The sequence below is a fragment of the Gracilinanus agilis genome, chromosome 3 (genome assembly GCF_016433145.1).
Source record: "Gracilinanus agilis isolate LMUSP501 chromosome 3, AgileGrace, whole genome shotgun sequence".
Taxonomy (NCBI): Eukaryota; Metazoa; Chordata; class Mammalia; order Didelphimorphia; family Didelphidae; genus Gracilinanus; species Gracilinanus agilis.
The window spans coordinates 301,076,991-301,089,320 of record NC_058132.1 but is presented as its reverse complement, the minus strand read 5'-3'; the positions used below and the strand labels follow the sequence as shown (position 1 = coordinate 301,089,320).

The 12,330-nt window shown below is 33.0% G+C and overlaps 1 protein-coding gene across 1 annotated transcript in view; it reads left to right on the top strand.

Moving 5' to 3' along the window:
• The window catches only part of SLC35F5 (solute carrier family 35 member F5), a 62,356-nt gene that overhangs the window by 12,757 nt on the left and 37,269 nt on the right, over window positions 1–12,330 (top strand). Inside the window, exons 6-8 of the mRNA XM_044669913.1 lie at window positions 535–616; window positions 5,574–5,764; window positions 11,327–11,408. Coding sequence (XP_044525848.1) covers window positions 535–616; window positions 5,574–5,764; window positions 11,327–11,408 — 355 coding nt within the window. The remainder of the gene's footprint in view (window positions 1–534; window positions 617–5,573; window positions 5,765–11,326; window positions 11,409–12,330) is intronic.

The window sequence follows — 12,330 nt, the reverse complement described above, 5'->3', positions numbered from 1 at the left end:
TCTAGAGGATGGTCAAAGAACTGGAAGACATAGTCTATCCCCTTGAGAAGCTTAGTCTAATTGAGGAAATAAAACATACATAGAAACACTAAAGAACTTTTACAGTGCAACAGATTTATATAGATTACCTAAGAATGTCTTGAGAGGTTTATAAACAGAAGTTCTTTATTAATCTGGGGAAGTGATGGAATGGAAACAGTTTCACAAGGGAGAAAGGCATTCCTGTTGAAGGAAAAGCATTCAACTTGAGTAGAAAATGAGGGGCAGAAAATAAATTTAATCATTATAAATATTATGTCAACTTTTCTACTAGATAACCAAATCAGATTGTTGAGTCATTGTACTTACTAGCATCTATTTGACTTAATTGCATTCTTTTACATATCAACAGCTTTTAAAAATCCTTAAATTCAGTTTATAGAAAGTTATATAAGTCTTGTAAATAATATTTTCACAATTATACCTAAATTTTATATAAATTTCAATTGATATTTATTTTTTGGTTTAACTACACTTGTTATTTTTTCATATCAGAGTGAACCTCTCTATGTTCCTGTGAAATTTCATGACTTGGCAAATGAAAAATCTGAAAGTACAAATGGTGAGAATGAAAAAAGTAAGTAAAATGATAATTTCTTGCCTTTATCATAAAGTGTAGATATTTTATCAATGCCCAAAACTGTTTTTAACTATACAATAGGATTCATTAGGTAAATTACAATTTTATGCTATTCTTTTCAAATATAAGTTGATTTTTTGGGGGGCCATTTATTAGAGCTTACTTTAAGCATATTCTATAGGAAAGATGTTTAATAAAGTCTAGTTAAGATCCAGTTTTCATGTCCGATGCCTTTTACATTCAAAATAAAATTTAAAAGACATAAAAGACTAAGTTACAGCAATTATTTGTAAAAGTAGATGTTAGTAGAACATTCATCAAATTTAATTGAGGCACTCAGTATCTTGTAGAATAATTCAGTGAATGTGATTGTTATATTGGAGAACTACTGAGATGTAAAAAAGTTGTATGACTCCTATATAATGAGTTCTATTAACATATCTAGAATAATTGCAAAAAGGAATGCAAAAAGTATTTAATCATGAAACCTTTGGGAGCTCCTATGAATTAAAATATTTTAAAGTGCATTTGTTATATATGCCAAATGTTTTCCTTTTAGAGTTGATGGAGAATTTTGTACAAAGAGGCAACAAACAGGAGTGTAGTTTTTTTTTTTTAAACCCTTACCTTCTGTCCTGGAGTCAATACTGTGTATTGGCTCCAAGGCAGAAGAGTGGTAAGGGTAGGCAATGGGGTCAAGTGACTTGCCGAGGGTCACACAGCTGGGAAGTGTCTGAGGCCAGATTTGAACCTAGGACCTCCTGCACTAGCCTGGCTCTCAATCCAATGACCTACACAGCTGCCCCCAGTTGTTGTTGTTGTTTTTTTTTTTTTGACACGATTGTTGGTGATTCCTAAATGTGATTTTTATTGTTTGTAAGGGTCAGTTTTGTTTCTGTAGGAAGACATTCCCGAAAAAATAATGAAAACCAAGACAGAAATTTTAATATGCAAAGTTTCCCTTTCTACACTATCTTTAATAGTTCTTTCAGGGCATAAAATGAGGTAAAGCTATTGTTTGAACATTATTTATTTCATGAACAGAAAACATTTCTTTTGGACAAAGTGCTTTAGTTAATGCTTTGTGTACTGTGTATGAGAATATTTATAGCTGGCATGTTCAATGAATAAATAAAATTATTTATAAATAATGGTATATATAGTATAACTCTTTATATTGATGTGAATGAATCCAGATTTGTTCCAGAAAAAACTCTTAGAACTTTTCTCTTATTTCTTTCTCCCATTATTTATCAGAGAAGCCTCTGATAAAGGGTAATTCCAAAACTTTGAATTAGATAAATGATACCTTACATTATTTATACCTTCTAGGTAGTCTCTTAGAAAGTAGTCTTGGACTCTTAGGACTAGAGTGGATTTAAGAGATTTTTTTAATTCTGATCTCATTTTATGGAAACAAAGCTGTTCCAGAGTGAGAAAGTTATATAAATTAGGATGATAAAAAGTGGAAATTTCATATATGAATGGAAGGATCCAGTTTTTAATACATTTCTTTTGAATTCATTCTAATGAAACCCTACTCTCCTTCAGTTACCAAGATCTTTGATGTTTTAAAGAGAGATAAGAGCTACAGTAATATAACATGAAAGTGAGAGGCATATGTTCACGCCACATACATACATATACACAAAATAATAGAGATAAATGAACATTTCCCTCAGTGAAAAATATAGCTAATAGGTTAACCTTGCAGTGATGACTCCTACCTTAATTAATTGTTATAAATGATCTTAAAGAGGGATTATAGAGTGAAATAACACAAATTTGCAGATAGTATTCTTCCTGGTAATGAAATGTCAAGCTGTTAAGCAGAAATATCTTGAGATTTTGCAAATTAGTAAAGTATGTTACATGAGCTTCATTGTGGTAAATGTTACATAAAACATTTAGAGTATGCTAATGCTAATGACACATGTTGATGTGCTATAAGCTCAAATTTAGATTCATAAAATAATTTTAGATTTCCTAAAGAAATACGCGTTAAAAAAAAAACACCTTATGTTCTGTCTTAGAATTGATACTAAATATCAGTTCTAAGGCAGAAGAATGGGAAGGGGCTAGGTAATAGGGGTTAATAGATTTGGCCAGGGTTACATAGCTAGGAAGAATCAAAGACCAGTTTGAACCCAGGACCTCCCAGACTCCAAGCCTGGCCTTCTATCTACCGAGCCCCCCAGTTGCTCCTCTAGAATTGTTTTTAATGTGTCAGTATAGCAAAAAGGACAGCTAATATTCCTAAGGTATTAGAAACGAATAAAAATGCTTTTCTGTTGTAAGATTAAAATTAATATCCAATAGCAATATAATAAGTATTATATTTTATAAGATTTATTAATAATCACTTGAAGTAGAAAAAATACAAGAACAAAAGTAAAAGCCTGAGTAAAGACATGTGAGAAAAATTCTCCAGCCTGGGACACACCCCACCTCCACAAACCACAATCAGGGGAAAAGAGCCTGAAAGGGTGAAGCTACACAAAACTTATAACCTCCCTACGTTAGCACATAACATAAGAAGGAACATGGGAAACTGGGAGAGAGAGTTTTTAGGGAGAGATTTCTAATTACACAGTGTGAAACCATGGAATACTTTGGGTAGTTGTGATTACCTTAAAAAGGAAAAAATGATGTCTAGAAAAAGCCAATTAAAATGACTTGAAGGCATGAGGGACAGATTGAAAAGATTAAGATTATAGTCTAGAACAGTGATTCCCAAAGTAGGCGTTGCCACCCCCTGTTGGGTGCTGCAGCAATCCAGGGGTGCGGTGATGGCCACAGGTGCATTTATCTTTCCTATTAATTGCGATTAAAATTTAAAAAAAATTAATTTCCAGGGCGCTAGGTAATATTTTTTCTGGAAAGGGGGCGGTAGGCCAAAAAAGTTTGGGAACCACTGGTCTAGAAGGACAAGGAAGAATAATTAGAGTTTATTTGCTTAATAGTAGGCACCTAATATATATAAAGGACTTTACTAAGAGCTGAGATGAATAAGCATTAGATGGCATGTTTTCTGTCCATAAAACCTAAATGGAGGAATTATATATACATATGTATATATAATTACAAGGTAGAATGGTAGATATGTATGAGATTCAGACTAATGCTACAGGAGTTCAGTATGAAGGAAGACAGCTTCTACCCAGGGTAATTAAAAATGGTTACATAGAGTAAGAAGTATTTGATGTAGGTCTTAAAAGAGAAATGTAAGTGAAACAGTGGTGGACTGAGTAGAGGGTTTGAACAAGTAGCATGAGAAGAGGTATGGTGGCAGTCAACCACATGACAAGAGGCATGATAAATTTGGCAGGGATGACAGATCCATGAAAGGGAGTAGTGTGAGATAAGATTTGGGGTGTGAAGATATTAAAAAACCTTGACTAAGAATCAGAATAAGGAGTGAATTTACTTAGTAGGCAGTGATGAGCTATTGGTCTTAACTTACAGAATAGGTAAGTTAAAATTGAACTCCTTCACTGAATTTTAGAATAATGTAATTAGAAAGCATTCTTTGAAGTTAAAAAGAGGAACTTTAGAACAAATTAAAGTTTGGAACTTAGGGTACTTATTTTCAGAGATTATAAATCTTTATTAGATCACTGAATGATGCAATGGATAGTGCTGGATTTGAAATTAGATAGAACTGTGTTTGAATCTTGTCTCAGGTACTTCCAGCTTTTTAACTGGCAAGTCACTTAATCTCTGAATGCTTCAGTTTCCTCATGTTAAATAAAGACAACATTTGAATCTAGTTCACAGAGCTTTGTAAGGATCAAGTGTAATAAGTACTTTGAAAATCATAAAGCCACTATATAAATGCTAGCTATTATCATCATCATCATTATTATTTTGACAGTCATATTCATGGAGGGCTTAGTGTTATTAGGTAAATTTTTGTATAATGTTTGGGAGTTTATTTCTTCCCTTTGAAATTGACATAATGGAGTATATCTGCTTTTGTTAGAGGTAATACACTAGATTCAGTGGACCATGAGTCTTGTCTAGCAAGGCATTTTACATGATTGTTAACTTTTATAATTATTCCTTGTGGAAGTATCAGAAATTTTTCAGGCTGTACCACATTCTGAATTTGCATACAATATCCACTTAAGCTAAGTTTTTTCAACACAGAAAGGGCCTTCAGACGTTAACTAATAATTCCTGCATGGCTCTCTCTGCTGATGCCACTAATTCAGGAAAACATTCTAGTTTTCAATATCTTGAAAATAGATACATATAACATTTCCCTCAAGGATTAGGCTTACAAAAAATTATTCTGTAAGCTTAAAAAGTAAGGAGACCATTAAACTCTGGTCTAGATCAGGATTCTATAAATGCTGAAATGGTATTATAATCTTATTACATTTATGAATCTCTTATTATGCATAACAGACTGAATAATACTTTAACAACTGGTCATAATTAGAAACTTAAAAATAGCAAAGAAACTGGCTATTTTTTAAATGATATTTTTACTTTGGGTAGCTAGTTGGGGCAGAGGATAGAGCGATTGGCTTGGAGTTAAGAGTTATCTCCATGAGTTCAAATCTGGCCTCAAACTCTTCCTACCTGTGATCCTGAGCAAGTCACTTAACCCTGTTTCCTTCAGTTTCCTTATCTGTAAAATGAGCTAGAGAAGAAAAGAGGAAACCACTCCAATATCTTTGCCAAGAAAACCCAATATGGGATCACAAAAGGGTTGGACAGAATTGAAATGACTGAAAAACAAAAAAATTTAACTTTTGCCATTTTGAATGAATAAAATTTGTCCACTTAATTTTACAAGCATAGTGGTTTCTTAGACTGTCTGGACTTGACCAGAAATAACTACCTATAGTAAATAATGATTTTATCAGTAAATTCACTTTAAAAAAAACTTCTCTTGCAAGTAAGAAGGCGATGTCTTAATGATTTTGTGCTATGCTTTCTTTTAAAGCACCCAAAAAATCTCGTGTAAGATTCAGTAATATTATGGAGATCCGACAACTTCCATCAAGTCACGCACTGGAAGCCAAGTTGTCTCGAATGTCATATCCTGCTGTGAAAGAGCAAGAATCAATCCTGAAAACTGTAGGGAAGCTTACTGCAACTCAAGTAGCAAAAATTAGCTTTTTCTTTTGCTTTGTGGTAGGTCTTCTCCTTATTATATTTAAGAAATCAAATTTTTCACAAGTGGATAATTATTGATATGAGGGGTAAAAAATTTATTAGTATGTTTAACAAGTAATATAAAGCTACTATTAAGCTCTCATGTGGATTACCAAGTTAAAGAGAATTAGACTGCAATGAAATTTAATGATAAACTATACATTACATAATTAGATGTTTATTTGATAGATGAGACACTTTAAAATCTTATAGTTTCTCCAGTTCATCATTATATACTGACTATACTGTGAATATATTTTAGAATTGACAATAGAGCTCTGTATAAGATGATTTACTATTTTTTATTGCTTAATAAATATGCTTGTTTTTCATGATTTTATATTAATGTAATATTAGTGAAAGCACTCAGATTTTATAGTAATTAGTTTAAAATGATGGTCTTAATAAGTTTTAAAGTTTTAGCCTATGTATTTTAAGTATTAATATGATTAACAGACTTCTAGTAAAATAAAACACATTGAGCAGCATTTTAGAGCTTATTATATTCTTGAGTGAAAACACAAAACATTTTCTTCTAAGCAAATTGTCGAAAGCTTAATTATGAAATCTGTATAATTATGGCTTTTTAAAAATCTATGAAGTAGCATTAATGGTATATTAGTAGTTCTTTGTAAAAAATCAAGGAGCTTTACTTATGGTTTTTCATACTATTGATAAAATTTCACTAATTTATACTAATTGTGCAGAAAATGAATTAGTGAAAAATTTTTTCACTATTAACTTAGTGAAGTTTTGTACTTAAAAAAAAAATCCTTACCTTACATCTTAGAATCAATAATATGTATTGGTTCTAAGGCAGAAAGAGTGGTCAGGGTGAGGCAGTAGGGGTTAAGTGACTTGTCCTTATGTTATGAAGTGTTTGAGGGAAGATTTGAACCCAGGACCTCTTGTCTCCAAACCTGGCTCTCTATCAACTGAACTACCTAGCTTCAATTCAACATTCATTCAATTTCTGTTGTGTGAGGCTAGGTATCCAGAGAAAAAGAAAACACCCTTCTTTCAAAGAGCTGACAGTCTTTTGAGAGTGCATGGTAGAGACAGAATTACTAAATGTACTATTTGGAAATAAATAATTTTGTTTAGCCAAACCTTTGATTTTTGTTAGAGTATTCAGCTTCCTGGGAGGAATCTTCTTTTATCAAAGCATATTGGCAACTCTTCTGCAACTTATAGATTCAGAGAGTTGCTTAGGGTGCTGACAGAGGCTAAGTAAATGATTTGTCCAGGGTTGTCACATAGCCAGTATTTGTCAGATGTGATATTTGAACCCAGCCGTCATGGCTTCACTCAAATAGCTCTCTACCTCCCAAATTAATACAAATTAATTTTAGGAGGCGAGAAAATGAACAACTTTATAGGTAAGAGGAAGGCTTCAAGGATGAGTTGGTCTTTAAGTGGATTCTTTAGAGGTGGAGTTGAAGGGGTATATTCTAGTCATGGGAAACAACTTGTGTGGATGCATGGTGGCATGAGAGAATGTGTGTTGGGGTATGTGGCAATATGAATGTGATATAGAGTGCTTGAAGTATAGTAACTTAACCAAAAATTGAATCATGTCAGTCCTTTAGTAGTGCTTTAAAGAATATGATAAATATAATTTGGAATTTACCAAAAGCATGAATTTCATGCTTGTTTATAGTAGAAAAATTTTACAACAGTAGCAGTATGAAATAATATGGAGTAAGAGGAACCTTGGAATCAGGAAGACCAAGGTTTAGATCCACCTTTTTTATGAAAAGGCAAATCACTTAATTCTCAGGGTCCCAGTCAATTGCCCATGACTATAAATTACAGAATTAGTCAAGAAGCATTTATTGAACACTTCCTAAGTACCAGGCTCTGTGTTAAGCTGTGGGAATGGAAAGAAAGACAAAAACAATACTCTGGTCTCAAAGAATTCACATTCTAATGGCATAGCTAGTGTGCAAAAAAAACTTACATATAATAGAGATACTGTATAAGTGTCAGGTAATCTGAGAGAAAAAGCATTAGTATAGTATGAAACCAGGAATGATCTGAAGAAGACCCATGCTGAGTCTTATAGGAAGCAAGGAGGTAAAGGTGAAGAAGGGAAAGCCTTTCGGGTATGAGAGATAGCCAGTAAAAAGGCACAGAGACAAGAAATGAGGTGTCAGGTGTGAGAATCAGCAAGAAGGCCAGTGTCACTGCATCATAGAGTACGTAAAAGGAAGTAAAATGTAGGAAGATGGAAAGGTAGAAAGGGGCCAGATTGTGAAAAGATTTAAAAGCCAAATAGGATTTTGCAGTTGATGTAGGAGGTAATAGGGAGCTATTGGGGTTTATGGAGTTAGGGATAGGGTACCCTGGTCAGACCTTCACTTTAGGAAGATAAATATGGTAGCTGAGTGGGAATGTGGACTAGAGTAGGCAATTTGAGCCATAAGGTGATGAGGGCCTGCACTAGGTTGGTGATTTTATAAGTGGAGAGAAGAGGACACTAACCCCTGTTCTTTAGGTGGGAGGGATTGGGGTCAAGAGAGGAGAAACTTCCAGCACATTGAGTAGATCCTCAATAGTAAACTTCTGGGAAGACATGGAAAAGAGTCACACAGGATAGGTAATCATGAATGAATTATGATCTGCATAGATGGAGACAACTCCCAAATCAATGGGATCAATAAAACAAATTGAATTTTTGATTGCTGCAGATAAAGAGTTGTGAGTAGCTATTGGAAAGTTACTTAAAGTAATCTACTAACAAGTAATTTATGTGTGTATATACATACACATACACCGTAGGTATATATCGATATATAGCTATATATACCTGTATATGCACATGTGTATATTGAATAAATGTATATATCTATATGATACATATAGGACACATATACATATATACCCATATATTCGCAAGAGTACATGTATTTAGTAATGCATAATATGAGACCATATAACCATCAGAGAATGAAATTTTGGTGAAGCCAATGTCATCTAAATAAACAAATGCCTGATGAAGTGCAAAGTCAAATGACCCGAGTTTGAATCCCAGTTCTGTGTGACCCAGAAAAATCTTAGTGTACAACTCATGTGAATTCATAATATAGAATAATCTTTTTTGGGGAAGCTGCATCTCAAGTCTGGAACATAGTTTGGCTAATTAGAAAGGCATAGAACTAGTAAACAGCTTCTTGAAAGAACTGGTAGATAGATGATATGATTCATATGTGGATCTCTACCTTTGGATTATTTGTCATCTAAATGTTCATCTCTTAATATCGCAGAGAGCAGTTAGATTGATGAGAAGACAAACAGAGTATTTTTGCTTAAGACAATTTACATGGTTTTTATACTATTAGCAAAGGAGATGGTCAAGGAAGTTGCAGATATCATTGCTGTCTATGCTGTTCCTCCTTGCAAACCTACAATGGGATATTTGGAAAGCTTCCTCCCCCCCCCCCTTTTTTTTTTTCAGTGTGCTAACTTGTCATTATAAGGAAATAGAAGTAGTGAATAGTGTTTAAGAAGAAGGGATAATTAATGGCAGAGAAAGCAAGTAATAAATGAAGTGAAAGGTATTGAAAGTTTATCAAGGGAATGATGAGTAGAGAATTCCATCTTAGACCTGGATGAGTGTCAACAGAATAGTGGCCCTTACAGTATTTGGATCATTGCCAATGTAATTTAATCCTAGAATGTGCTACATGGAATTGCTTTGAAACTAGTAAATGACTGATCTTTTCACCAAAAGCTCTGGACTCTATTCACAATAGTTCTAATACAGGAGAATTTCCCTTATGATTCTGCCTCAGACCTAGGTTATTTTGAATAATGCTTTTATATAGGAAAAAAGAGAGCCAAATATAAATCTGAATTTCTGAGAGTATTTTATGTGACATTGAAAAGATGCTTTGCCCTCTCAGGAGAAACTAATTCTTGTAAGATATACTTCAGCAAACATTTATTAGACACTCTGTATAAGACAATAAGGTAGGAACATGGAAAAGAGAAAGATGAATAAGTCACAGCCCTTTTCTCTTTGAATTTATGGTCTGGTAGAGGAGATAAGACGTGTTCACAAATAAATATAATACAAAGTAGAATGTGATAAATGTATATGAGAGGCATGAGTTAATTAATTCCATGACAGGATGATTTATATTGTTGCCTTTTTTTGATACTGATTATCTCACTACTTCATTTTCTTATTTCGATGGATGAAAAAGACTGGGAAAGTGAACTTCAGATAATTTGGTCATAGCCTTCTCCTTTAGGTTGGCTTCAGACAGAAGGAAGACCAGGAGCCCCTTGATATAGATAGGCTTCCAGAAGAGGTCTATGATTGGGTGACTGCCAGTTCTCGGGAGATTAAATTGGCTAAGATTTATTTTGCTGGTTTAATTCCAGTATCTAAAAGGACAAAGACTCTTAAAGAAGAGATGCAAGAGACTCTTTTACAAAGGATTATTTTAATCTTTTCTAGTCATTATGTTCTTGATGAAAAATTCATAAGTAATAGTGTCAAGTTTATATTTTGTAGTAGTGTCAAGTTTATATTTTATTGACTTAAATGACTTAGTATTATCCTATTATAGTTTTTTGAATAGGTAACATAAAATGAGTCAGATTTCTTATTTAAGTTAAAGTTAAATTAAAGTAAGAACAAGTATAGAAATATATTTGGTTAAATAGGAGAAAAGAAGTAGGGGTAGAATGGATTCTTCATAGTTAAATTCTCATCATCCCACTCTCATGAAGACTTTTACAGTTATTTTTGCATAGTAAGAGGAAGTATAAAGTCACACAGTTACCTTACTAAATCCAAGAATTGTTTCTTAAGAGTGTTTTTTAAATAACAAAATTGTACAGCCTTACATCTTACTTTTTATTTTGTGGATGCAATCTTATACCAAACCAGTAAAATATCCCAATTTGTAAAGAATAAAAATGTTCTCTTATGTTTTAAATCTTCTGAAATTAGAGAAATATTTGAAGTTTATTATTATTCCTTTTTTATAGAAAGCTGTCAGGCCTTATTAAAACAGAGGTGAATATTGATCCAGTGAATGATTTGGCTCTTATTAAAATGAAAATCTTTGAGAGAGAGCATGGTGTAATAGCTGGCCTCAGAATCAGCTGAGTTTCAAGTCTTGCCTCTCTGTATTGGCTTTATGAATATGGACAAGTCACTTAACCTACCAGTGTTCTTTAAAACTCTAAGTCACAGAGAAAATGCCAGCTTGCAATAGTACAGAGTAAATTTCCTCATTTGGGAGTTCCCTAATTAGAGAAATCACAGGTCCAATTCTTATTCTTATCTCTATAAACAAATGCATTTTTCCCCACTTCCAATTGCTAAGTTGATTTAGTTAGGGTGATGTTGGTAGTGGAAGTCTTAGTCTAGACTAAATTATTTTAAGCTACCTATTCATCATAGAACAGCTTCTAAAATTATAGTAAAGAATAATATGTAGGGGAGAATGAAAGAAAGAAATACAATTTGTAATTAAAATTTTAAATGTATGTTATTCACATGTGAAATCTTTTTCTGCTCCTTAGTGGTTTTTGGCAAATTTCTCATATCAGGAAGCACTTTCAGACACACAAGTTGCTATAGTTAATATCTTGTCTTCAACTTCTGGTAAGATATTTATTGTATGATGCAATTTGTAAATTACCTAATTGTGAAGATTTATTTTGAAGTTTTTGTTACTCTACTTTAATAAATTAAGAAGCATTTGTAGAGGTGTACCTATAAAGTTCTGACATTTGTTTTATATCAAATTATATGATTTCCTTTGTAAAGATAATATTTAGGCCTTCTTAAGTCTTGATAAATTTGTCTGTTTTCATAGATCTTGATGCAAATGTATTTTATAATAAAACTATCCTGTTGTATATTGCATTTTTATTGTATATAAAACTATACAATACAGAAATTATTGTAGGAAAGTTTCATTAACATTGTGGCCAACAGGTAATTAATTTTTTGCTTATATCAGCCACATAATCAGAAATATAAAACATATCAAGCAGAAAAGAATGAATAACGGCCATTAGTGTTGTGTCTCTTAAATAAACAATTATTAAGCTCTTACTATGTTCTTGGCAATGTGCTAGGCACCGGGGATTAAAAAGTCAAATATGAAATAGTATATAATCGGAAGGAAGGTAGGTAGGAAGGAAGGAAGGAAGGAAGGAAGGAAGGAAGGAAGGAAGGAAAGATGGATGGGTGGATTTTTGCTAATTTTGAAATGCCCATTTAACAAAAATGTTTTTTAACAAGATTTCACCTATATAGCATTTAAGATATAAAACAAGCCTTTGTGGATTCATGAATCATGGTTTCTAGTATTTGTGGCATTAGCCTCAATCTCCTGCAGATTCAAGGGATAGATACCCTGGCTTCATCCCAACCTCAATGTCATTCTCAGTAGATACAGAATTTCCTCAGGACAGTGGGGTTGAGGGAGGTAAGAAAGAGATGGGGATGGAAAGAAAGGAAGGAGGAAAGAAAGAAAAAGAAAGAAAGAAAGAAAGAAAGAAAGAAAGAAAGAAAGAAA